The following is a 27338-nucleotide window of genomic DNA, read 5'->3' as shown; positions in this document are numbered from 1 at the left end:
CTCCAGAGACCCACCTGGAGTGAAAACTCAGGCTGGGATTTTTCACAGATTCTGCACAAAGTAATTGGAGAGAGGCAAGATGCCTGAAATCCCATCCAGAGCTGGCACATTTCCTCCCATTATCCACTTCGAGCAGAGGTGAAGTGCTTTCAGTGCAGGTCTTCCTTAGAGAAAGATGTTTTGAGACCTTCCATTTGCTTTGTGGGAGGCTTTGAAAATGAGGAACTTAGCAAAAGCACTTTGAGGGAAAAGTCTTGGGTCTCGCTTTAAGCCAAGTCTTTGTGCCACTGCACTTCCCTTAAACAAAACCAAAGAACAAAGCCAGCCCCAAACCTCTCACCTCCTCCTCTGACTAGGCACAGAGACCAGAGCTGCCTGCAGCCGCTGTGGAAATTCACTGGAGGAACGGATCTTTTAGCTGGCTTTAGATGGCAGTTTGTGGCCTGTTGTCTCTCTACCTGCCTGTGATCATTTTTCAAGCGCTGATTAAAATTTCTCCAGGCTGTTGACTGATGCCAAGGAGCTGGAGCAGCACTGTCTGTCATGTGCCAGTTCCTGCTTGTCAGTCTCCTGTGTGTTTTTCCTCCTACAGCTCTCACTAGGTCAGCAGCTCTGTTTCCCCTCCGCTTTCTAAGTGAGCACAAGATGAAAGTCCTCGGCCACAAGGAAGGCGCTGGTCCGTGGGGTGGGGATGTGGGCTCTGGGGTCTCCCCTCTTATCGCTGTGCCTGTGCTTGAGCTCCGGAGTGAAGCCCTGGGCGATTGCTATAGGCAGGCGGTAACCGGCACGGCAGAGCCCCGGCGATCCCCGGAGACACGAAATGTGAGCAGTGAGCCGTGGCAGCTTTCTCACGCAGTGCCTGTGACAAGAGAAATGTGACCCCGGCCCCTGCCAAAAGAGCTCCATTCTTCCCAGCAGAAAGCCAATCGTTCGGAGCGCTCACAGAAAAAGGTTTCTTAGCTAAGGTTTCCCAGGATGCAGAGGCATCCCTGAGACCTGCAACCTGCTCCTGCACAACCTTTTCTTTTCTGTCTAAACCTCTTCCCCCCCAGCCCAGCAGCAGTGAGGGGAAGTTTGTGCTCCAGAGGGAGGAGGGGAAGGAGAGCTCTTGAAGTGCTCAAATAATTGAGTCGAGAAAGCAGAGGATTTGCATGTGTTGTGTTTTGTTTCCTTCTCTGCTAATAAGTTCAAATGCTTCAGAGGGCAAGCTGCTCATCTGCTGGATTCCCCAGCCTGCACCTGAGGGAATGGAAGAGGCAGGAGGTTTGCCAGGGTATTTTATTTTATCAAAGCTGCAGGAATGTGGAAGGTGCAAGAGAGGTGCTTAGGAAGGTAAGGGGAAGACACATGTGAGAAAAGCCCTTTGGGATTAGGGACAGCATCCTGGGCAGTAAAACTGCTTCATCACAGGTTTGCTCTGAGAGCTCCCAGTCCCTTCAGAGCAAGTGCTGGAGTGTTCAGGCCAGCCATGCAAAGTCCCTCCCTGCCTCTGAGAGCTGGGGGTGCTCAGTACCTTGCAGGATGAGGATTGCAATGAAGAGGAAAGGGAAGTGCAAGAATATGACTGGGACCTAGAATTAGTCATTCCCTTCCTGACCTTGCTGAAGGAAGTGTCTGGCTTTATATTATTTTTTGGTTTTGTTGTTGCTTTAAGCTCTGCTCCTTTATTTGTGCTGCAGGCTCACACAGGTACAGGTTTTGGGTTTCCTGATCCCTGCCTCCCTGGCCTGAGACTTCTTTTACAGGTGTGTGAGGATAACATTAGTGCAGTCATAAAAATCCTGGAGGAGGTTATCTGTACAGGCACTTGAAGTCCTGCATGGGCTTAGGGGTGTGTGAGAATTAGGAAGGAGAGGAAGGATCTGAGCCTAGGTTTCCCCAGCTGTCAGGAAAGATTTATTCAGGGCTGATCTTTACGTGGGGCAGGGAGATGGAAGCCTTTGATTTCTTGAGGCTCTTCAGATTTCTTTCAGTGCTCTCACAATGCAGGTCAGTGTTTCAGCCAATACAGAATCCCTGGAAGGGATATCAGGAGATCTTCTCAAAGGCATGAGGAGCTCTTTCTACTCCATTTGTTGGCTTACTAAGACCTTGGTTGAAGGACAAGACTCTGTTGACTTAGGCTTTGGGAAGCCTTAGCTGTTGAGGACCAGGTCCTGTACTGTTCATGATACTCTTTCACTTTGAGCTGTTTGAGATTTAGCTGCATGTGAACAGATACAGGATCTGGGGACCCTGTGGAGGGGCTCAGATAAGTGAGCACAGGAGGAGTGCTGTGCTTGGACAGAAGTACTCTCCAGAGCAGGGTAGCTTCATAAGCCTGCCAAAAGGCACAGGCACTGATTTAATGAGTGGATGGGAAACCTTATCAGGTCTGTAGGCCCCTTTGGAGTAGTGGTAGCCTTTGGTATATGCTCTGTGCAAGAGGATGTAGTGGTCTTCCTGTGCTCCATGTGGAAGCAGAGTTAAGCCTGGTGAGGCATGGCTAAGCTACTGGTTGGGTGAGCTAATGATGCTCGCTGAGTGCTGGAGACAAGTCTGAGCTGAGAGGAGGCTGAGCTGCAGATGTGATGTGGCAGCAGCAGGGTTGTGCTCAGCAAGAGCTAAGTACAGTTTCTAGCCTTCTAGAGTGCTCTCAGTCAGTCTGGTGCAGTTGCATGTCCCCAGGTCACAAAGGAAGGGGGAGGGCTTTCATTTTTAGTGCTCAGTGGGTGTGAAATCTTACACGTTTAAGCTGAGCACTGCTCCTGTAGCTGCATTAGGTTCAGTTGCCTCCCTAGGATGAAATCTTTGCAGAGAATCATGTTATCAGGCACATGGAACCACTTGGTTGTGCAGTTTCGTCCTCCCACTCTTTGCTGGGGAGGCCTCAGCAGAGTGTTTCCAGCTCTCAGTTGCTGGGATTGTGAAAAAGAAAGGAGGGAAGAGAAAAGAGTGGTATGTGGCCTCCAAGTGACCCAGAAATGATGCTGTCTGCATCATCTGACAAAGCAGAAATAACATACTGTAGTGTTTGGGCAGTGGCTATTGTGTCAGCCTCAGGCATGACTGAAGCTTCAAAGGAAAATCCATCCATCTGGTGCTGGGTCTCTCCCTGTCCCACCACCTCTCTCTGCTTTTAGTTACCAATCTCTCTCAAGGCTTTTTAGTTTTTTGTTCCCCAGAGCATACCTTGTCCCTGCACTCTCCTGCTGGCTCCTGTTGGACAGGGCTTCTTTAGCAATGCATTGAGAAATGCATTTCCTCTTCTTTTCTGAGCCAAGCCCAAAGACCCTCAGCCAGCCCAGACCCCCAGGTTCCACAGGAAGCAGCAGGCTGTTTCAGTGCAGAACCTGCTGCAAGCCCAGCTGGCTCCCAAACTCCATGCACAGACCCTCAGCTGATGTGAGCTAGCACAGCTTCCTCCCCCTGGCATGGTGGTACCCCCAGAGTGTGCATCCCCATCTGTGTCATCCTTCTTATTCCCTCTTCTTTCTGGAAGCTCCATCACAGTCAGTGCTGCCATGACCAGAGGACCAAGTTAGGCTCTTGTGACCTGCTTCTAGAGCTGCTCCTTCACTTTCTGCAAATGAGTTTTAATCTTTCTTCCTCTCTCTCATTTTTAACAAGCTGCTGCCATGTGGGCTCTTGGGAGTGTGGGGATGCCCCTCAGTTGGTTTGGGCACACAAAGCTGTGGCACTGTTCTCTCAGCTGTCCTTGTCAAAGGGGTCCAGCATAGCAGTAGCTGGTGTGCCACTGCACTTGTGCAGCCAGTGGAGAGGTGAACAGGAGGCAGACCCCAGGAAGCAACTCCTCTGGCTCCTGTTTCAGGCCTCACATCTTGGGCTGGAGTCCTGCTCACACATCTGTGCTGAGTGAGTCAGCTGGGTTCAGGGAAGAGAGTGTAAGTTCCACTGCCTGCAGGGCAGTGCCTGATGGGGGTGTGAGCTCCTTTCCTCAGGTGCCATCTCACATGAACAAATGAGTCTGCTACCAGATCCTTCTTTGTAATGTTTCATCTGCTGGCTTGGCCTTGCTCAGCTGTAGCTGGTGAAGAGCCACGGCCAATGTCATCCCTGAGTGGATTCAGTTCTGCTGGCTTTGAGGTGAGAAATGGAGTGATGACTTCATCTGTTAGGACACAAACAATTCCTTGAAAGGCTTTGTTTGTTTCTTTGGGTTTTGGTTTTTATTTGCTTGTGGGTTTGTGGTGGTTGGGTTCTTGTTTGTTTGTTTGCTTATTTGTTTGTTTGCTTTGGGGTTGTTTTTTTCCATCTCCTTCTAATTTTGGGTTGTGTCTTTGGCTCCTGTGCAGCTCTTGTGCTTGCCTTAAAAGGAGCCTGTTTGAATTCCATGCTGACCTGGAGGTAGCTTTGAAGTTTGTGAGCTGATAAGACTCTGCAGCTGAATCCTGCACCCTCTGAGTGTTCCTAATGACAGCACAGATGGGAAGGATGGCTCTCTGTGTGGTCGAACGAAATGTTCCCTGAACAGGTTTGGCTGTTTTCTCGCTGCTAAATGAACATATGTCATGGTAAAAGGGTACAGACCCACTCTCTCCCTTCCCCTAGGCACATTTGGGTTTAAACCAGTCAAAAGCAGGCATTGGTTTAGCTCTGTCTACACTGGAAGGGGAACAATCCACATCGCTTCAAGGTATCTCTGTGCCTCTGTGCACCACAAGCTGGTTCTGTGAACGCGGAGGGGGAAATGAGAACTTCTGAGCCTTCAGTTGCTGCTCAGAGATGCTCTGATCAGATGATAACAGTTCAGCTAGCTGGGGGCACTCAAATGAGTCAGCTGCTTAAAGTTTAAGTTCATCAAAGGAAGAGCTCAGCGTTGGTTGTGTGGCTACAGGAGCTGTGAAGACAGTTGGTTTGTTGTTACTTGAAGGGCGCTGCAGACCTGGCTTTGAACCAGAACTGTTAGGATGGCTGGGACTGAAGGCTCTGTCCTGTGTCTGCAGATTCTGGGCAGAGCTGAGGCTAGAAGCTCTGTCTTGTGATCCTCCATCTGTCTGCTCCTGGCTCCATGCACGGTTTGCAGGACGGAGCAGGGAAACCTCAGCACTATTTCCACAGAGTGATTCTTTGGCTCTGTTGTTGTCCCCTCTGGTCAGGCACTTTGTCCTGGTGTCTTTCTTTGGGTCTTCTCTGTCCCTGGAGAAGCTCAGGTTCTGATCTGATCACAGTCTCTGATTGCCTTAAGTGCTGGACAGCAGGGAATGTCCTGCTCCAGACACACTGTGCCGTGCTGCATTTCCCTCCTGCCTGGAGAAGCCATCCAGCACTTCTGATGCTTTCCACCAGCTCAGTATCCCTGCCCTGTTACAGCGCTATCCAGGGGCTCTTCTCTCTGTTGTGGTCATCCTTTCAAAACCCAGAAAGGTGGTCTGCTCTTATGGCCCCTTCCAAGATGGGAATCCGAGGCAGAGCAGCAACAGCCCTGCCTCTGCAGTGCTGCCTTTGCCCTCGCTGCAGGGCAAGGGAGTTGCGCTGTGCACCGTGCATGGCAGCTCAGGAGGTGTCCACTTGTGCTGGCGTCTGCACAGGGGCTTCCCCAGCTCTTGTGCCGGCTCTGTCCCAGCCCTCAGCTTCCCCAGCTCTTGTGCCGGCTCTGTCCCAGCCCTCAGCTTCCCCAGCTCTTGTGGCGGCTCTGTCCCAGCCCTCAGCTTCCCCAGCTCTTGTGGCGGCTCTGTCCCAGCCCTCAGCTTCCCCAGCTCTTGTGGCGGCTCTGTCCCAGCCCTCAGCTTCCCCAGCTCTTGTGGCGGCTCTGTCCCAGCCCTCAGCTTCCCCAGCTCTTGTGGCGGCTCTGTCCCAGCCCTCAGCTTCCCCAGCTCTTGTGGCGGCTCTGTCCCAGCCCTCAGCTTCCCCAGCTCTTGTGCCGGCTCTGTCCCAGCCCTCAGCTTCCCCAGCTCTTGTGCCGGCTCTGTCCCAGCCTTCAGCTTCCCCAGCTCTTGTGGCGGCTCTGTCCCAGCCCTCAGCTTCCCCAGCTCTTGTGCCGGCTCTGTCCCAGCCCTCAGCTTCCCCAGCTCTTGTGCCGGCTCTGTCCCAGCCCTCAGCTCCCACACCTCAGAGCAAGCAGCCTTGCATGCCGAAGAGCTTGCTGTGCAGGAGTGAAACGCTTGTTCTTGCCTTTGCATGGATCAACTCAGTTGCACCTTTTTTCTGCTGTAACTCAGATGACTTTGAAAACGGTGCCCTGAAGTACACTCACACTGCTGCTGGTCCCCCGATGGCTGCTGAGATCTTTATCAGTTTCTCACATGGCTGCTGAGTGTGACTTCAGAGGCAAATCTGGCGAGTCAGATTCTGACCTTGTTATGCTCTCCTCAGTGCTCAGGTTGCTCAAAGTTTGGGTTTTTTTTGGCCTGGCTTAGGGTTTGTCTGTGTCATGGCACTGGGGAAAATAAGTAAGAGTCACCTAAAGGTGTGAAGTGAATCCTCTGTCACTGGATGCCCTAAAAGGACTCCTCTTACCTTCCCCAGTGTCCCATGCAGATAAACTGAGTTAGAAAGTTTCAGGAGGCAGAGATGCAGAAGCTCCCTCACTGTCCTAGATACCATTCCAGCCAGTGCAGCATCCTTCTGCAGCAGCAGCTATTGCCTGATGCTTCAGGGAGTGCTCCCTTGCCCTCTGGGTCCTGTTCTTGGCAGGAGGTTAATAGAGGAGTTCCTTCCTGATTAATTCCTGTCTGAAGGAAGATGGATGATTTACATTTCTCTTAGCCACATGCAAGAGCTGGGTCATCCATTGATCTGGTCCTTTTCAGGCACTGGCTTGTTAAATTGCAAGGCAGTAAGTGGTTGTAGGCTTGGAAGTGTTGGTGTCAGCTCCTATTGATCATCTTCTCAAGTGCTGCCAGACTCCATGAGATTTCATCTCCTGGGACAGGAGAAATAGAAGCTGCTTTTGAACATGTGCTTGATTTGTTGACTAAATAATGGCAGTTGTTTGTTTGGGGTATTGCAACCCCCTCTCTCCTAAACACTGCGTATGTTTCAAGTCGTCAGGAGGAGCTGCAGGCATCAGGGAGCAGAACGCTGTCAGCGTTGCGAAAGAGCTGAGAGCGTGTGGTTGTGAAATGCATGAATCAAACTTGTTGATGTTCTGAAGAAATCTCAGCTGGCACTTTGGCCTGGCAGAGCCCTCTCTGAGTCCCCCTGCCTCTCCCCACCTCGCTTAAAGTACAGCTTCCATTCTGTGCCTCAGTTTTGCCTTTCTCTGTGAAGTGAAAATCACTCCTGTGGCTGCATTCCTGGGGTGTTCCAAGATGTGTGCATTGAGAGCCAGCCAGGGAAGACTTCAGAAAAACCAAACTCTTGTGTCCTCTGCTCCTTTCTCCCTGTTTGCTTGGAGCAATTCATTGAATTCAGAGTGACTGGGGTCTGGCCAAGTGCAAAAGCTGCAGTGGGCGTCATGCACTTGCCTTGCCTTGCCTTCTGCAGCAAGATGCCACTTCTCCAAACATGAATAAAACATAACTGACAAGAAGCTGAGAGCCAGCTGACCCCCAAATGCATGAAGCTTAATTCCTCTCTTTAGGGACCTTGACTATTAACCTCCTCTGCCAAAGGAAGTCAGAATGTGAGTTCCTGTCAATTACCAGAGGTCAGAAATACTTAGGCTGCAGTTGGAATACTGACTTCTTCCAACTCACCCTTGCAGTATCTCCTTGCTTGCCAAGGGCTCCTGAGGTTTGCACCCTGATGGCAGTGAACTCGTTTGACAGATGCCATTGTTTGTGCCATGGCTGCAGAAGTGCAACTGAAGAGCTTGTAGGGTGGTTTCTGTTCATCCTCCTTTAAACTCCCAGCTGCTGGCCGGAGGTCAGGGGCACAGGCAGCCTTGGATCTCCAGAGAGCTGCTGTTTATCTTGTGTAAATAAATTAAAAGAAGTACAAGCTTGGCAGTTTTGTCCTAAACATCTTGGGCTTGCCGCTCACATCTGCTCTCGAGGGATATTGACTTAGAAAGTTCTGGAAGGAGGAGCTAGCCCTGCATCCAGGAGCACACCTTGAGGCGTGTGCAGTCAGAGCGATGAGGAGCTGAGCGTCCTGGCCGCCAGCTCCTGCAGGCAGGGCTCTGCTGGAGCTCCCTGTGACCAGCACTTCCCTCCAGCTGCTCCATATCCTGTCTCTGCTCTTGCTCTTTCCCATCTCTGTGGCTTTCAGGCAGTTGGGTACCGCTGCTTCTGTTGTGGGGTTTGCCATTTGTGATGAGTAGGTTGTGCTGTTCGGCATGCAGGCAGCGAGCAGCTTACTATTGGCTTTATCTCTTGGTCTAGGCTGTGGTTGGAGACCTGCATGTTGTTTGTGGGTTTTCATCTGCGTCACTGAGCCCAGAAGTTTTATTATATTCTCAGAAAAGGGTTTTGCAACAGCTCAGCTATTAGAGCCAAGCCCTCTAGTTCAGCTAAGAGTCTGGGCAGGAAATAGCAAAATGAAATTCATCCTAGGGGAGAAGCGTGGTGCATGTAGGGTGGGAAGAGAATGCAGAGGCACTATTTATAGGGCTAGGGGAAAACAAATTGGGACTTGAGGAGCAAATGTGAAGGAGCTGTCCTGGGAAAACCAGGCTTGGCAATCCTGAGATACCCAGATCTGTGCTGGCAGCCTGCTTCCCCAGTTTCTGGGCTGTGTTTCTGTTCTATCCTGACAAAGAAGGAAAGGTTGACATTGAAATCTGTGCTGCACCTTCCAGCAGCGTCCTTTGAGGACTTCATGCTCTGGATGAGACTTGTCAAGCGAAAATATTTGAGCCCATGTGTTTTGAAGCTGTATGAAAATAGCAGAAGACAGCCCCTGCTGCAGGGGGGCTGTGCAGCACGGGCAGGCAGAGCCGCGGGCAGCGTGCAAGAGGAGGCAGAGGACTGAATCTGCTGATGGTCAGACAGCAGGTCAGTGGCAGGGCTAGGAGTGGAGCCCAGCTCCCTGGAGCAGAAAGCTGCTCTCTGACTCATTGCATGTGGTGCTCCTGGCGTTACACTGAGACTGGTGAGAATGTCGTGGGGGATGCAAGAGCGGTGACTGTGCTTCAAGAATGTCCTTCCTCAAAGCAGCACGCTGGCCTCGTGATGCTGCAGAGTGCAGCAGGATGATGTGGGGCATGCCTAATGTGGATGATGACTTCTTGGACTTAATTTGTCATTTTTTTGATTTGTTTATAAATAGCTGCTAAAACCTCCTTGCCTTCCACGGTGGTTTTGGGAACAGATTCCCACACCCTTTCTTGCCACTGTCAGTGCTTGCAGTTCCCTGCTTTCTACTGGGCCATGTGCTACTTCGAGGGCATTTGCATAAGATTAGTGCTGCATAGAACTAAGTGGAGCTCTGGCTTTAGAGAGGATGCTGATGTCTCAGCCTTCTTCCCAGAAAAGGAGCCTTGCCTGCTGGGAGACCCTGCACTCAGAGAAGAGGTGACTGAGGAGCCAAGCTGCCACTTGTGTACCCCCTCCTGCCACACCTGGCTCTGCCACTTTCCAGATCACTCTGCAGCTTGCTGCTTTCCCCAGCTGCTCAGCAGCCCTGAAGTGTGCCCAGGAATGGGGAAGGGGTGAGGTGACCCTGGGAAGAAGCAGTAAGGTTCCTCAGCACCCTGGGAATTCTCCATACTGTGGCTTACAAGCATGCAGCTGACTTGTTTGCCTTTGGCTGGGCTTTGTGGCTGCAGTTTGTGTCTCAGGGAGCATATCAGCATTGAACCTTGCTTGGAACTGCCTCCAGACAAAGGGAAGGCTTGGGTGATTTCTCTCTTCCTTCTCCTTTCCATGACATATCTGCTGCATGGCTAGGAAGCTATTTGTGATTTATGTAGGCTGATTTCTGGCAAGTTGGAGGCTATTGAGTAGTCCTCAAGCTTCCTGCAACCTCTTCTTTCTGCCTCTTCCCGCTATTCACACCACTTCTTCGTTGCTCCTATTGCTCCCATTCCCAATCCCAGCCTGTTCTTTTTAACTTCACTTCTAGCCTGTGGGCTGCTAAGATCCATTCTTTGTGGAGAAGAAGGGCAGATGTGCTCCCCACGCTCTGTCAGGGCTTTGGCTGTCCTGTTCCTGTCTTTGCCCACGGCAAGGTCCTTCTTTCTCATTCTAATCTCTGCCTCCCTAATGGCTTCTGAGGGAAAAAGGATGCAGACATGATACATTTGGAGACAGCAAGAGCAGAACCAAGTATCCTGAGCAGAATGAAGCCCTGATGATGAGAATGTAGGTCTTGCCTGTTAAAATCAGATGTTTAGGATAGGTAAGGCAAAAGGCACAGCCAAGACCCATGGCAGGGTTCGGTCTGCCCTGTGGGGCAGTTGCTTTGACTGTAGGAGACGTTTCCAGCCCATCCTCCTTGCTGGGGGTACCTCCAGCTGTCCTCAGACTTGCCTGCAGTGGCCAGGAGGATCTGCAGAGCTGTGCTGTGTCTAACATGGGCCTGCTGGCAGTGCCAGGGCAGGATGTGTGTGATACAAAGCCAGGAGGTGGGGAAGCAGAAAAAAACCGAAACCAAGTACTTAGAAGGAGAGTACTTGGAAGAGCATCTCTGAGGTCACTTCTGACCTGGCTGAACAGGAGAGCTAAGGGAAAATACGTGTGACAGGGAGAGAGCAGAAGGTCATGACTAAGGCAGCTGATGACACCAGATGTGCCCTTGCATGGCCTGAGATAACTCTGAGGGAACAGAGCACACATACTCCACAGACATCTTACTCCAAGGTGCAGCTGCATAGGAGAGTACAGCTGAGGGCAAGTCCACGAGCAGGGCACAGGCAGTCCAGGCTGCAGCAGTCACAGTGGCATATGGCACCGTGCTGAGGGAGCCAGCTGATGTGTCTGCACTTGGCACAGAGCACAGGCAGAGGAGCATGGCTGGTGGTGGTGGCCAGGCCTCTGCTGAGCCCATCCCCAGACCCTTTGGAGCATGGCTGCCTTTGGCAGAGCCGGGGCTGCCCACGGGGACCTGCCCTGCCCCTGGGGTCTGACTAGAGAGGGCAGGCAAAGGGTGGGAAAAAGGAAGCACTCTCATCCCCTTTTTATAGAAAGAGGTACTGAGACTGAGGGCAGTGGGGTGGGATTTCCAAGGTGATTTCTTTTAGGTCTTATGCTCCAAAGCCACATTAGGAAGTTATGGTTAAAAGGTTCCTCTGGCTCCAGCTGAATGGCCACAGGGTGAGTGCCAAGGGCTGGCTGAGTCTTCCAGGACACAGCAGTCCTGTTGCTGCACAGCTGCCTCTCCTAGCAGTGGCACTGCTTTGCATTTGTGTTTGCATTGCATGAAGGGTTTGAGTCGCTGCTGTATCAACCCAGCTTCTGATAAACCTCAAACTTCATGGCTCTGTTGTCTGAACTTAGAGATGTGTGGACAGAAGCAAGCTTCCTATGCCTGAGAGTTGTGAGGAGTCAGATCAAACAAAGCCCTCAGCCAACCCAGCTGCTGCACAGAACTTTTGCTGATAGGAGTGTAGAGAGGAGTCCTGCAGGGATGGTCCTGCAAGGTCCTGCCTTGTGCTGAGATGCTGAGGAGGGAAGATGCTTGGTGTGAGGGCCGTGCCTGACCTTCCCTGAGTGCTTGCAGAGTGTAGCCTTTATAGAACCATAGAACCATTACAGCTGGAAAAGACCTCTAAGATCATCCTACCCAACACCTCCGGTGAGCCCCACTCACAGGCCAGCGTCCCCCTCGGCCAGGTGCCGTACACAGCGCCTGCGAAGCTGACACCGCACCCCAGGAACTTAACTCTTTCCTTTCTGGCTCCCAACAGGTGAAACTGATTGACTACATCCACAGGCAGCGTCAGTGCAAGCTGAGTGTGCCCCTGCACGACAGGACAGCTGAGCTCAACAGCTACCCACGGTTCCACGACTGGCTGGACATCGTCAATGTCAGGAAAGAGGTTGTACAGGTAAGGGGAAGACAACCCTCAGCACAGAACCCTCAGCACAGAACCCTTCTGCTCTTTCAAGACATTCCCAGCTGCCTGCCCTCTCCCAGGAGTGCTGAGGTACTCCCTTCCCTTTGTCCTCCTCTCAATCTGTAGCTCTTCTCCTCACAGCATCTGAAGCAACACCTCCCACCTATGGCTCAGGATGAGACAAAGGTGCTGCATTACCAGGACCTCCTATCCTTCTGCCTGCTAGCTCTGGTGTCATGCTCAGAACTTCATCACTGCCTACCTTCTAGAAAATAACCTCCTGCACCATGCCATGGCCTGTGTCCAGTACCAGCCAAAAAGAAGACCAGGGGTTCCAGCTCTGTGTGGGGACATATCCAAAACATTACTGAAAAGGCTGAGTCCTTACAGCCTGTCTCTGAACCCTGCATGCCACAATGAGAGCTCCCTGGGATCCCAAAAGAGCCAACAGCTCTCCCTTGAAACAGACCAGCAAAAGAAGTCAGGCTTTACAAGTCTGGCCCAGGCTGATGGCTCTGAAATTGTGTAGCCTGACAGAGCACTCGATGCCAAGGGAGCTGCAGCCCAGTGGTGGGCAGGGAGATTGTAATCTGGGTTTTGAGTGGGGGTAGGAGTCTTGGCACAGAAACCAGGGAGGGTTTTTTTTTCATTTTATCCACACACACACTCACCCAGCCCTGAGGAGAGCTCTGCTTCAAACTGATACCAGTGAGCATTGCATCAGTGTAAAGGAATGGAATAAATAACCCTCCTGTGGTGGGCTGTGTGGTGGCCAGCGTCGTGCTCACAGGCCAAGGCTCCTTCTGATCTTTACACTTTCATTCTTAACATGCAAATCACTGGGAGCCTCTTTAGTGCACAGAATATTCTCATCCCTCTGACCAGAGGAGCCAACACATTTTTCCTTTCTTGAAGAGGAGCCTGAAACCCCAGCTGTGTTTAGGTGGTTACTGGGGACTGCAGGCCACTGACATCAGTGGAACTGGACTGTCCCTGTCCTGTGCTGTCCTGCTCTGGGGACACTCCAGCGTTACATTAATGGCAGTGTAAGTAGAGCTTAGTCCACTAGTGGCTAAACAAAACAGAAGAGGGTTTTTTTCCACTCTTCCCCCCACTTTTGGCTCTGCAGGCCAGATCACAGTGTTCCCATTTAGCTTCCTTTGATCCTGACACCAGCAAAAATTCTCCAACTTCAGCAGCAATCTGCCTGAGTGAAAAATTCAGCAGATTTTCATCAAAGTGATTCCAGCTTGGTGCTGATGTAACTAAGCAGCCCCTGGTGAAACAGGCTGAGCTCAGGGCCCAGTTGTGCCTTCTGTTCCCTACCCTTCATTTTGATTGTGGCGCTGGATTTACCGTCAGCCCAGCCAGGTTTTGGGTAGCAGAGCTCAAGGTGCAGCAGTGACAATGAGAGAGCAGAAAAGCTGCCTGGTGCTGTGGCCAAACTGCCAGGCTACCAACTATTGTTGGTTTCTAAGGTTACTGGAATTGCCTGAGCCTCAAAGAATGTCTTTGTAGCTCTTTTTAAAAACCTTCCTGATGCCTGCAGAACTGGGGGAAGGGAAGAGGTGAAGAGAAAGGGTGGAGAAGAGGGGGAGGGAGGCAGACAGTTCAAATCTGCCACAGCCTGCTAATTCAGGGAGCAAAGGGGCTTCAGACTGCCCTTCCCTACGTGTGGTCACTGAAAAAAAAAGGTGAACAAATTCAAGTTTGTTCTAAGGCAGGAAGACAACATTTTCCAGCTCTTTATTTTGATCCGTGCACTCTTGCTGCCCTGTCTCCAGCACTGACCAGGGCCATGAGCTGTGCCCCTTCTGTGCCCTGGGACAGGAGCATGAGAGGTGCACAAAGCATTCACATCCCTCTTGTGATCCCAAATGCAGGGTGAGTTTTGGAAAGCTGTGCAGAGGAGGCTCAGGGGAGACCTTGCTCTCTACAACTACCTGAAGGGAGGTTGTAGCCAGGTGGGGGTTGGTCTCTTCTCCCAGGCACCCAGCACCAGAGCAAGAGGACACAGTCTTAAGCTGTGCCAGGGGAGGTTCAGGCTGGATGTTAGAAAGAAATTCTTCACAGAAAGAGAGATTGGCCATTGGGATGTGCTGCCCAGGGAGGTGGTGGAGTCACCATCACTGGAGGTGTTTAGGAAGAGCCTGGATGAGGCACTTGGTGCCATGGTTGAGTTGATCAGATGGTGCTGGGTGATAGGTTGGACTTGGTGATCTCTAAGGTCTTTTCCAACCTGGTCTATTCTATTCTACTCTATTCTATTATAGAATGGTCTGGGTTGGAAGGGACCTCTGAAGCTCATCCAGTCCAACCCCCCTAATTCAGCAGGGACATCCTCAACTAGATCAGGCTGTCCAGAGCCCTGTCGAGCCTCACCTTTAGTATCTCCATGGATGGGGTCCCAACCAGCTCCCTGGGCAACCTGTTCCAGTGTTCCACCACCCTCTTAGTAAAAAAAACCTGTTCCTAAGATCCAATCTTAATCTGCTCCTCTCTAGTTTGAAGCCATTGCCCCTCATCCTATCACTAGCCAAGCAGCTGAGCTAAAAAAACCTCATTGCTCTCTTCTTGCAGTGATTTTGTGGTGGCTGTTCTGTTCTTCCACTGCTTAGAAAACAGCCAACGTTGGTGTCTGGGACAGCAGCAGGCAGTGCAGTGATGTCTGTGGTCAGATGCCTTTCAGGAGCGTTGGAGCTGTCGTGGGGTTGTTGCTGTTGCTTAGGATTTCATCCAGCATGTGAACTGCATTTCAGCTGAGTGCTTTCAAATGGAAATCACTGACAGAGGCAGATTTAATAGGTTAGGTATTAAGAAATGTGCAATGGTTTCCCTTGGCTTCATGCACACTGCCTGCGACATGAGTGGGGAGAGAGGTGGTTAGGCAGCCTGGCTAAGTCAGACAGGGAAAATAGGGACACTCAGTCCTGTGTTCTGTGGCTGGTGGACAAAATACACTGGGGAAGGACTTCCCATCTCTAAGGCTCACTGTAAAGCTGAAAGAGTTATGCTGGGTTTCCTTCTTAGTGCTTCCACAAGGTGCTGCAGAGAGGAAGAAAACCCCACAGGTGCTGTAAAGCTGTGTTCCCATTATGCACACAGCCCTCTCTCCTGGACACTCTGAGGCTCTGAAGGTAGTTGGAGAAGTTGCCAAGTACCTGTAGAGTCTCGGAGCCCTTCCCTGGACCCCTCTGAGGTCCAAAGAGGAGGAGCAGCGCGCTGCAGGAGGTGCAGGTGGAGGGCTGTCCTGTAGCACCCTGCTTGTTAGGTACAAAGCAGGAGAAAAGGCCAAGTTCGTGGCTTTTCTGGGGTTGTTTTTTCTTTGCTTTTTGAAGTGGTTCTGATTCCCTTTGCATTCCTGGTGTTGCTGGAGGGAGCATTTCAAGATTGTGCTAATCTGTGACATAACACCTTTGAAAAGCAGCCTAATTGCCAGCGGTTTTTCAGCTCAGGGGTTAGACAAACAATGCTCTTTTTCTCTCTCCCTCTTGCCCTCCCCTCTCTCCCCCTCAGCCCTCTCCCAAATAAAGCTGCCATGCGGGGAAGCACAGCAGCTCCCGAGCTCTCCCGTCAGAAATAGAGCAGGGGCTCGAATTCAGAGTATCTGCTGACTCCCCTAGTCTGGGTTGAGGACTATTTTTTGCCGGTGACTTTGCTGGAGACATTGTGCAGCCCGAAAGCTCTCGCTGGTGTAATTGCTGCCTCCTCGTCGGGCTCCTTTCTCTCTTTGAAAGCCTGTATTTTGAACAGGAATAATGACTGCTTGTAAAATCCTTTAGTTCTGGGAGAGATTAGAGTAATAACGATGCAGTGTTTGTGGCGCTGGGCAACAGCTCGGAGTCCTGCGGACCCGGAGAGCAGGCAGCCGGTCACGCTGCGCGGGGTGCGAGCGCTGCGCTGCTCCGACCTGGCGGACCCGGAGGTAGGTGGTGAGCGCCAGCTTGGGGGTCGCGATCCTGTTTGCTCCCTGGAAACACACAGGGGTAAGGAAACTCTGAACCCCCACCCCACCTCGTGCTATTTCGGGTTCTTTGTTACTCGTTCTTCTAATCGGTTGCCAGACAGATGTTTATCGCAGCAAAGCCGCGGCTAGCGCGGCGGAGGCTGAGCTTTGGAGCTGGGCTTAGGTTGTTCTGTTGCCCTCTTTGGGAGTAGTTGTCTAGGAAATACTGCAGTCCTTGATCCTGGCTAGGAGTGCTGGGGGTTGGGTAGCACTCTGTGTGCAGTTTAATACTGAAAGGGATGAGTAAATGGTTAAATGTGGTGGATTTGAGCTGGGAAAAGAGATACTTGAACTGGGGAGAGACTCTGGAGCTGGGAGAAGAGACACCGGAGCTGGGGAAAGATACTGGAGCTGGGAAAAGGGATGCTGGAGCTGGAAAAAAGAGATACTGGAGCTGGGAAAAGATATATTGGAACTGAGAAAGCCAGGACAAGGAAGCACATGCACAGAAGATGGATTTAAGCTACATAGTGGTCTGCAGTGGGTAGAAGTTATGCTGAAGATGGACCTAGAGGAATACACTGCTCTGGATTGTCCTTCCCCTTGACAGCTGGAGTCAAGGATTAAGGGGGAGTGGGAAGGAAGGAGGATGTGGGCAGTGTTGTCCCCACTCTTTGGCTCTTGGAAGCAGTATCCTGCAGAGCTCTTTACTGGGTTCTGTGTTTGGGCCATACTGCCAAAAAGAAGAGATTAAAAAGATCTCTGGTGGTTTATTTTCCTAACACAGGGGGGAAAAAAATCCTCTCTGCCTTTACTGTTGTTCTTCCCAGAAACAGAGAACTTGTCACCATCTTACAGAGTAACTTAAGAAGAGAGTCATCTCCTTATCATCTTCTGAAACATGCCTGAACCAGCCCTGCTCCCCATGGAGCAGGGGTTCCAGTCAATCAACTTCAGGAAGCTGTTTTTAGAGTAGGTAACTGTCAAGCCCAGGGAGGGGCAAATCCTACCCTGGTGATTGCTGGCTGTGAGCAGAACTTTGCCACCAGAGAGCAGATTTAACAGTGCTGTGCTGGGCTCTGCTTTATGGCAGTTCCCTTTGGGGGATGTATTTGGCTTCTACTGTATCTGCTTTTTGGTAGTGCCTCCTGTTGGCTTGTGACACTTTTCTCCTTCCCCACTCAGCATCACTGCCCCAGACCTGCTTTCTTGTGAGTAGCCCAGAGTGGTTCCTGAGCACAGTGGGGAGCAAGGCAGGAAAGGTTCATGCCTCGAGTAGGAATTGCCTGCTAAGTGTCTCCTGCTGTCTAGATGCAGCACTGGCACAGAGTTGATGCTGTGAGACCATGGCAGATGGTTAGACTTGCATGGACTTGCAGCAGAAGCTGCTGATCAGTTGTTGGAGGAAAGGGGGGGCTGTGTGTGTGCATCCTTACTTTGGTTGGGGGAACAGAAGAGGCAGATCTCCCAGAGCCTATCAGGTTTCCACAGCTGTATCCTCTCATCTTTTTCTGTCATCGTATCTGCATGAACAGACTGGGAGGGCTTTGGCTGTGTGGGGATTTCCATGGCTCTGGCAGGAGAAGCTCTGACAGGACTGCCAGATAGCAGAGATCCTGAATGTGCTAATTGTGTCTATGCAAATTAACTCTGTCCTGCAGGCTTCCTGCATCTCAATCTCCATCCCTATATTCCAGCTGAAGGCCCCTCCCCAGAGGGGAGGCTTCTGCCAGCGTTCCCTTCTCCTGCTAAGGGGTCCAGGGGCCCCTAGCAGCCTTGTGCACTGTGAATGGCTCATGGCAGGTGGTCAGCATGAGGCTCTGCTACCTGTCAGGATCTGCAGTGAAAGGCAGCAACTGCTCCATCCCTCTCCCCACAGGAAACTAGTAAGTGACAGCAGCTACCCTGTCCATGGAGAGCAAACCCAGTGGGAATGCCCTGAGACTGCCAGCTCCACTCCACCCTGGCTGCTGTGTGAGAGGTGAAACAGTGAAGAGAGAGATGTTGAGTGAAGCCCCAGCCTGGGTGTGCTCACAGTTTAATGCAAGCTGGAGATTCCATGTGAGAGGCTTCCCAGAATGCCCACAAAAGCTGCAGCAGTTTAATAATACAACAAATTTTCAGTGCCTCCTTCGGCAGACGCCAGAGAAGCAGAGCAAAATAACAACTGGTGGGCACAAGATGTTCTCAAGAGCATCCTTACATGCTTGGCTTAGAGCTATCAGTGGGAATTTAAGCACCTTACGTAATGGGCTTTCTCTTCTAGCATCTGCTGCTTTACAGGAGGATGATTGGTGAGGGAATGTATTGATTTCAAGAGGAGGCATTTGGGGCCCTGACAGCTCTCCAGCTCTATGGGAAGAGCCATCTCTACTAGGTCAAGGAGCAGGGCAGGCTGCTTCTGCAGCACTAGCAGCAGCATTAGCTCCCTTGGCTTATCTGCAGGGAGGGATCTTTACCAGAAATAACCCATCCCCTGTGTCAGATACCAGCATTTTTGCCGTGTTTCAGGGATTTAAGTTGGACACCAGACAAGATTAAAGACCTTCTTACACCATTGTGTGAACTCTTCACCCTGACTAATTGAGGCTAACATTCAGATGGCTTCTTGGACACACTGTGATTTGCTTTTCCCTCTTTTCAGTGTGTACCATGAGGTGCAGAGCCTGCAAGGCTTTGTAGAAGAGTCTTCTTACTCCTTCTAGGGAGGAACCATACCTGGGCTGGGCTTGGCTTTTTAGCATCACCTCTGCTGAGCAGTGTGTGGTGAGGAAGGCTTTAGGTTTTGCTGGCAGTTCTGAGGCACTGAAAAACCGAAAGCAGGTTTGGCCTCTCCTGCTCTTTATTTTTGTCTGTGTTTGGGTTTTGGTTTGCTTCGCTTTGAATCTGATCCTGTTGTCAGAGTAGCATCTGAATTTCTTGCAGCTTCCCCTGTCCTGCTGTAGCCAAGGTGTGCCCAGGGAGCCTTTAAGCTGCATTGTTTTGAAGCTGTATTTTTTTAAAGCCAGAGTACCCCTGAGGAAGCAGGTAGGGAGAGGTATGGACCCACATTTCTCACCCTCACTGCTGAAGACTGGGGGTAACCCCTTTGCAAGGGCAAAGAACTGCACTTGCACTGAGGGCTGAAGCCCACCACGTGGGAAGGGAACATTGTCCCCCCCATAACTCAACAGCTGGGCCAAAGCAGCAGCAGCTGAACCTGCTTGAGGAGCCGTCTTGAACTAGTGACCCTCATCATTATCACAGTGGCTAACACAGGGCTAAATCATATCAGGCCAATCTTACAGGGATCAGGTTGACCAGTTTTATATTAAGCCACCACATATGTGGAGCACATGAGTGGCTGTTTAAAGAAAGCCTCTTACTTCCCCTCCCTCCTCCTTTCCAACCCCCCCTCCCTTTAAGGCTTATTTCTTTTGTCGCGTGTCATGGGGGCTGGCAGCAGGTTCAGAAAGTCTGAGCTCTCCCAGCTCAAGGTCATTTGGATTGTTTAAATATAATCTCCTTTTCTGTACTTATACTTTCCTACAACTTGCTGTTCTGTCTTTCTAAAATTAAACTCTTGGGCAAAAGAGTAGATTGGGCAGGAAGGGGGCAAGCTGGCGGCAGGCTGCGCCCTGCCCCAGGCTGTGTGGCTGCTGGGGATGCAGAGCAGAGCTCTCAGCAAAGGGCTGGGGCTGCCCTGTGCTGCTCAGTTGTGGTGTCTGAACCGTTCCCACTCTTCATGGCAAGGCCACACATGGAGCTGTAGAGCAGGGACCTGCTTATGGAGGTGAAACCAGTCAGCTTAGGGGTGCCCAAGCCCTTCACCGTGCTTGTGTCCTGCAAATGAAGCAGACAAAGGGGACAATGCCCCAAGGCTTCGAAGAAGCTCAGCAGCAGTTTGGAATGTTTTGTAGTTTGTAAAAAAATTGGTTTGCCAGGTTTCTCTCTGCAGGCAGGAAGGCTTGAAAATGAAAAGTGAATGCTTGGGGGAAAGTGAAAGCTGGGGATTACTGGTTGCAGGGCTTTGGTCTTCAAAAGCACTAAACCCCATCAGACTTGCAAAGCAAGCAGGCCTGGAGTTATGCATCAGGCTGCCACCAGACAAAGAGAACAGCCAAGTTAAGAGAGTCCCTTCTGCTTTGCTGGCACAGGCTGAAGCACACACTCACTATATGCTCTTTTTCTTTCAGTCCAAAGGCCTAAGTGAGCTCATTTTTCACTCCACTGACTGCACAGGTACAAGGCTCTTGCCAAAGGTGTGGTGGCACTGCCCTAGGTAACTGCTGCTCTTTCCTTGCAGAAGGAGAACAGCAGAAGAGAAGCTGACTGCAGCCTGACTGCTCGAGTGGACAAAGCCTTGTGGGCTACACTGATTCCCTCTTTATTTCTAGCCTGGGGTTTTATTTCATTGGGGTTTGCTTTACTGACTCTCCTGTCATCTCCAAACAGGGTGAGGAGAAGGTTTCTCAGTATCTGATGCCACACTTGCTGGTAGGAAACATTGTGGCTCGCTGACATTTCTGCCAGCCCAAATGTTTGCTGCCAAGCCTTGATACCTCCTGTGCCAGTCACCACCCTGTTATCAGTGTGCTTGTCCAGCCTGGGTCCTGCCACAGAGCAGACACTGGAGAAACCAGATCCCCAGTGGTGCTGTGGCCAGGCCCATCCCAGCTGGCCCTGCACGTCAGCTGCATGCAGTGCCCATTTAATGTCTGGGCTGCAAACTGGCTGTGGTGGAAAAGGTTTGTTTCCCTGAGCAGATCTTACTCACTGACTTACTAATAGCTCTAATAAGTTACTGGTTACCTTTGTGTGGTGTGAGGTGATGCTGGGTAACATGGCCTGGGAGCTTTTACCCGGGTCTAGGGTGATCCTGCTGCTGAAGACTGTGACTGCATCATCTGGGCTGGTTTCTTGGAGGGGAGTGCTGGGGGTGAGGAAATGTTTCAAGATCATTCAAGACTGACATGGCTGTGATCCTGCTTGCTCCAGGCCAGTGTCAGAGCATGAAATGGGATAGATGTTTCTGTGAGGACACTGGCTTTCCCTTGTGCTTCATGGGGAAACAGCAGCATCCAGCCCCAGAGCCTCTGCAGGGCCACCTGTGCTGCTGCTGTAGCAAACTTCCTTCCCTAGGACACTAAAACTCACTCCAGGTTTGCCCCCAGTCACTGTCCCTTTTAGAGCTGCTTGTATGGCTGCCAGGCTGAGTCTGCATGGCAGAACCACCCTTCTGATAGCACTGAACAAAGATGCTTCTGTCGGCTGCCCTCTGCGTGCAGGGGACAGGAATTCAGGGGGTGCCAGCTGTAAGAAGGTCTTGGCTTGAGTCTCTTCTTACCAGCCCAGTTTGCCCTGGGCTCTGCATGAGCAAACCTGTGCTGGCTGCTGCTGGAGGGCCTGAGGTGTGGAAACCCAAGTCCATTCAGATGATCTGAACCCCTGGGGTTTTGTTTTGTCCTTTGGAGTGAAATGTCAGGTTAGGAATCCCAGGAGGGTGAATCTTGCTCTGTTTTCATTGGACTCTTGGTGCTTCCTGCCTTTTATCCGAGTGGAAGTCGTTCAGGAACAAGTTTTTTTTGGGGCACTCCTGCATCTTGGTGCTGCAGGTGTGGAGAAGAATGAAGAATAATCCCCAGTGTCAGCTGGGATGGCTGTGGGTTTGTTACTCTGCTTGTTGTAGAAACCCAGGAAATCTCCCCAAACATCACTGAACTCTGGCTCTCCTGTGGACCTGCTTTGTGCTCACTGCTCATTGAAATTCTTGGCCTCTCCTGGAGTCAGCTGTGTTTGTGTTTCATCCGGTTCAGGGCATGTGACAGAAGATGCAGGATGCATTCCTTAGGCTTCTGCCCTTTCTAAATGTATTATTTTATTATTTTTTTCCTCTGCTGCATGCAACACTTACTAAAAATGGAGACTCTGTGATGACTCCTAGAAAGCTCCCAGAGCTGGGGCTGCTCCTGGCGCTGGCGCAGTGCAAATCAGAAGCCGCGAGCCTGGGTTAGGACAGCTGTGATTGCTAAAGGGCATTCAGCAGCATCCACGTGTGGTTGTGGTGGGAAGTGGGGGTCGAGAATCTGGAGGATTTCAGGCTTTTTAGTTTGTTTGTTTGTCCAGAGAGTGAGACATGTTTGGGAGTTTCCTCTTCCACTGAAAGCCGAAAGGCTTTTCTATAGCTTGATTCAAAGAGATTGAAGCTTTAGGAAGGGCAGATATTGTGAAATTGGTGATCTCATTGTGAGAGTAGGCAGCAGTGAGGTTTGTTTAGGCAAAACTTTCAGGGAAATTCCTGGGTATCTGGGCTAAATATCCTGGTTTTGTTTATTAACCACAATCGCTGCGGCCTTACGCTGGAAACATTTGAATGGGGGGGGAGAGGCAGCACAGCTCAGCTGTGTGTCAGGAAATACCAGATCATTTCATGCTTTCCAGTCCCTTGTATCTTTTGTGGCTGCCTGGTCTAAACCTTATCACTCTGGGGGCTTTGGTGCACTAAGATGTACGAGGAGTTGTGCAGAAAGACCTTTGCAAGCAAGAGCTGGGGAAGGCTGGTTCTCTCACGGAGGAAAAGCCGCTGGAGGAGGAGGTCTCTAACTCCTTGTCAAAACATTTCCCTTTGTTTGACAGAAGAAGTCATTTTCCTCACTGGTTTTACTTTTCATTCTTCTATTGAAAAGCCAAACACCTTTATCTGTCATTTTCCCCCTCCCTCAGGTTTTAGGCCTGGTTTGTTTCTGAGGCTGTTTTTAATGACAAAGTTAAGCTTTCGCTAGCAGCCCTTCAAAAACACCGAGTGAAAACTTTCCACGGGGTGGGGGGAGAAGAAGAATATTGCAATCACCTCTAATCTTAACTTCAGTACCAGAGGATGACCATAACATCCTGGTGATACAGAGCACACTCGAGCATGTGCCTGGTCTCATGATGTAGGGAGGAGAGAAAGCAGCACTTGAGCACTGCTGAGCTCTGCCTCACGGTCATCACTGACCCAGTGATCCTCCAGAGATGCCCTGCCAGCATGAGTAAATCATGAGTCAGAGCAGGCAGTGAGACAGTGGCACTATTTAAAGCACATCAGAATAGCAAGTGGCAGCCTCATGTATCTGGCTATCTACTAAAAGAAATGTATCCTCGTGTCTTTCTGCAGAGAATACCAGAGGAGCTAACCTTAGATGCCTTACTAGAAATGAATGAGTCCAAGGTGAAGGAAACCATGAAGAGATGTGGTGCCAGAGACGAGGAGTGCTCCAGGCTCAACGGGGCCCTGAGCTGCTTGAGGAAGGTGACTGAATCAGGTACAGACTGCCCTGATGTTCTGTCTGCAGTTAGCTTCTTGGCAACCCAGCCCCCACCCTGCTTCCTTTCATACAGAATCAGAGAGTTCTTCCAGCTGGAAAAGACTTCTAAGATTATCAGGTCCAGCCATTATCTACCTACCCACCAAGTCTGGTGCTAACCCCTGTCCCTTGGTGCCACAGTCTGCACACCCCTCAGTACTTGGCTGTTTTCTGTAACCAGGATCAGGTTGTGGCTCTTGGATGTGCATGAGGTTGCAATGATTTGGTTTTGACAGCAAGTCAGATAAATGGGAATAAATATATGTAGGAATATCCTCTCCTGCTCATTAGACTCTTACCCTTATTCCCTCTCTGCTCAGAGCTGTGTCTGATGCTCCAGTCAGTCCTCCATCATCCAGCACACATATCCATGACCTAATGAACACCACCAGCTTTCTTGTAGGTAATCCCCTGCCCAAATATTGCCAGCTCAGAGTGCAGCTGTGATTCTGTTTGGCACTGCTTTGCTCAGAAGCCTGAGTAGAGTTCAGCTTGGAGGGGAAGAGCATTGCTCTGCCAAATCTCCATCACTGGGTAGCTTCTGGAGTTGCTTCACTTCTCCTTCCAAGTGCTCACCTCCTGCTGTTCCTCTTTTGACTGCTAGAATTGATAGCATCGTTAGCCAAATGACAATAGGAGATTCAAGAGCTACAAAGAACCCTTGAAACGATGGGAAGAAGGGGACTGTGTGACTAGAAACCCATGTGTTCAGCCTGCAAATGGCTCTGACCAAGGCATTTAAGATCAGTCGAGCTCAAGATTGCCAGAGTGCTGTTTCACCACCACCTTTCCCTGTCACCTTCCCCAGGCTGTGTTCAAAGGCCCTGTAAAAATCAATCTGTACAAGAGTGTTCCTCACAGCATGCTGGTACTAACGTGCATCAGATCTTTCTTTGTAGCAAGGATCAATCTGTCACTGAAAGGGGATGTTTCCTGTTGGTATTATGACAGTTCCTACCATTTGCAAATCACAAAGGTTAGTTCATGGAAAAGTCATCAAACAACTCAGCTGCATATTTCCTTTTTTCCCCTAATCTTTCTTGTCCTGGGTTGTCAAATATTTCCCATCCATAGTGTTGCATCCCCAGGCATTGTTCAGCAGCCATGGTGTGCACTGCTATAAAGAAATGGCATTTTTTGAAACCCAGGTGTTTGACCTCTTCTCAACCACTGACTGCTCAGCAGGACATCAGGCCCCGAGGCTTTGACTTTTCACCTTCATTTAAGCCATTAAGAGCATCTTTAAAACTAAGTCAGAGAGTTATCTTGATGAATTAAGCCTCTGAACTTATCCCAGTAATCTGTGCCTTCTCACTTTGATGCCTGCAGACCTCTGTACTTCCCACCCCCCCAGCCCCCCATTTAAACCCAAAATTGTCCTACAGGCTGCACTGGACTGCTCTGAACTACAGTGCTAGGTGTTGTAGAAGGACTTCTAGACACTGGGACATGCCAGAGAGAGAGGGAAAAGTGACAGAGGAGCACCAGGAGCTGTTAGACTCTCCTTGTATGCAGTCTGATGGCCTTTCTCAGCTCAAGAGGTGTTTAGCAGTTGTGTTGGCTAACAGAAGAGTTTCCTCTTTTTCCCAAAGAGCAGTCTAAAGGCAGGCAGGGAGCCAGGCTGGATGTGCAGCTCTGTCTAGACAGGTTGGCACCAAATCCACAGGGTGTGCAGATCCCATATTCTTCAGCAGAGCTCCAAGCTGTTCAAACTTAGCCCACCTTGGAACGTAGGGCCCGAGTTTAGCTTTTGAGGTGCATAGCTGCAGAGAGGAGGGAGGGGACTAAGTTGCTGCTGTTCTTGCTTTGAAGTGTCCTTTAGGCAGGGGAGGAGAAACTGAGCTGCGCTTTGGTTGGTGGGTGCAAAGCAGGGGGAGCAGCCCCAGCCTTACAGCCTGAAGCAGCAGGATGTGGGGGGGGTGTACCTTGGCCTTTGCTCTCTCGTCGGCCCCTAACGTGTCTGTGGTTGGTGCCCAGGTGGGGAGCTGAAGGACGATGTGCTGCTGAACCTGCCTGAGGCACGCCGTGAGAGCAGCTCCCCGGGCGCAGCCGAGCCCCCCTGCGCCTCCACGCCTGCCTGGAGCCCCTCTGCGCTGCACCTGCCCAAGGGCAGCGGCCAGCAGGCACGCTCTGTGTCCGTGTCTACAATCCCATCTGCAGACTCCCTGGCCTCCAGTCATGGACCTTCTATCTATGCAGAAAACCTGCTGGACCCTTTTGCCTTCCCCGCACACAGTGGCAGGTTAACCCCAAGGACTCCTCACAGCATCACCATCACTCCTCCAACCACCCCTCAGACCAAGAGAAGACACAAGTTGAAGCCACCACGGACTCCTCCTCCCCCTTGCAGGAAGGTTTTTCAGCTGCTACCCAACTTTCCAACCCTCACCAGGAGCAAGTCCCACGAATCACAGCTGGGAAACAGGATAGATGAAGTTCCTCCAATAAAGTAAGCATGGAACTCCCACCTCCCCGTGGGCTTCTGCACACCACAGGGCATGCAGAGCTCCACTCTGGCTCTGTGTGAGAAAGCTGCTGTCCATCTGCCTTCTCCTGCTGGCCCTGTAGCTTGAGAAGCTGTATCAGGGAGATGTCCTAAGATAAGCACAAACCCTCTTTGTCAATAGTGGAAATGTTTGAACTGCTCTGCAACTGCACCTGCAGGGGAGGCTGGGCTGCTGCTGCTGCTGCAGCTAAAGGGCCTCAACCAATTTTTTCTCAAGCCTCTTAGACTCAGTTGCACACACTACAATTCTCCTCTGGCCCTTAAAGTGTACTCCCCAGTTCAGGTGGCTGGTATCCTTTGATGTTCTTATCTTCAGATGTATTTTAGCTGCTACTGCAGGTTTTAAAACACATTTACTGCAGTACACTCAGCTGTAGCTCCACAGCAAGACAAATGGGCTCAGGCTACACCTTTGTTTGGCCTGATCCAGGCTCTGAGATACACTTTTTCTGTGTGGGTAGGATGGAAGACATTCTTCTAACATGGAACTGATAGGTGCAACTGGGAAAGAAATGTGCCTTCCAAACTCTGGCTATCCCTAAACATCACAGAGCAGGCACTGGATCAGTGCAAGACCACCTGGGAGAATTCAGAGAGCTGGTTCTGCTCAGGACCTTTGAGCCAAAACTGCATTTTTCTGTAAGGGAATCTGGCCCAGCTGAGGGTGGGGCTGAGCCTTTGGGCTGAGCCTCAAGAGCAGAGGGCTGTGCTTTGGTGCCACAGCACTGCGTTGCCTGCTGCTTGGCCTGAGAGCAGTGGGCAGCCTTACAGGCAGGGCAGCTTTCTGCCTATGAACTGTGGACCAAACCCTGCAGACTGCTGAACCTCTCCATGTAGCTAGGAAGCTTCTGTGGCCAATGCACAGCTTTGTTTTGAAGATCAGAGCTGGGCCACCTCATTTAAACTACCCTTACCCTGAAAGGTTGGACTGGGTGATCCTTGAGGTCCCTTCCAGCCTGGTATGCTTACGAATCTATCAGTCAGTGGCAAGAACTTGGTTCTGCTGGGATCCAGGACCTCTGACAGGAATTACCTGGGATTCAGGCACTCCATGGAGCCTGCCAGCTGACTGAGCTGTGCAGCCCCAGCAGCACTTCCCACCTGCAAGCCAAAATTCAGGTGCACTCTGGTGCACTTCACTGACAGGCTGAAGCTGTGCCCAGCAAAGGCTGCCGTGTGCAGACAGCAAAGTATTGGCTGGGCAGCACCTTCAGGAGCCTGTGCATGACCAGAGATGTTTGTAAACCTGAGAGCAGAGGCTGCAGGAAGGGTTTTCAGCTGCAGCAAGGTGTGTATCCTGTCACATGCATACCAAGACATGATTTTTTTTCTCTCTCTCTCTCTAGGTTCGGTAAGAGATTTTTGCAGGGCTGTCTTCATTTCATGGCTGAGAGAGAAGAACTTCCCCTTGTCAGCTGTCATCCCTCTGCAGCCTCTGGAGCTCCTCAGGAGGGCTTTCTGGCCCAGAGCTGCTGTTCACTGCAGCAGGAGCTTGGCCTGCTGGAGAACTGCAGGATGGTTACCTGGTCCTTTCTGTACCTTCAGCTGCCAAAAGCCAGGGCAAGGATTGCTGATGGAGTTAAAGCAAGGGGTTTGGGTGTAGCTGCGTGGCTGGCACTTCAGACAGCGGTTACTGATGCCTCTGGGTGCTAGAAACAGCATCTAACCATTTAGTGCCTT

At 51.0% G+C, this 27338-nt stretch overlaps 1 protein-coding gene across 2 annotated transcripts in view; it reads left to right on the top strand.

Moving 5' to 3' along the window:
• KSR1 (kinase suppressor of ras 1) overlaps positions 1–27338 on the top strand; it is a 61417-nt gene that overhangs the window by 18774 nt on the left and 15305 nt on the right. For both annotated transcript variants that reach the window (XM_054166308.1, XM_054166307.1), the window contains exons 2-5: positions 11732–11872; positions 22963–23110; positions 25130–25601; positions 27005–27009. In XM_054166308.1, the coding sequence (XP_054022283.1) occupies positions 11732–11872; positions 22963–23110; positions 25130–25601; positions 27005–27009 (766 nt within the window). The remainder of the gene's footprint in view (positions 1–11731; positions 11873–22962; positions 23111–25129; positions 25602–27004; positions 27010–27338) is intronic.

This window comes from Dryobates pubescens, chromosome 13, assembly GCF_014839835.1.
Source record: "Dryobates pubescens isolate bDryPub1 chromosome 13, bDryPub1.pri, whole genome shotgun sequence".
NCBI classification, from domain to species: domain Eukaryota; kingdom Metazoa; phylum Chordata; class Aves; order Piciformes; family Picidae; genus Dryobates; species Dryobates pubescens.
This window is presented reverse-complemented; position numbering and strand designations above follow the sequence as displayed.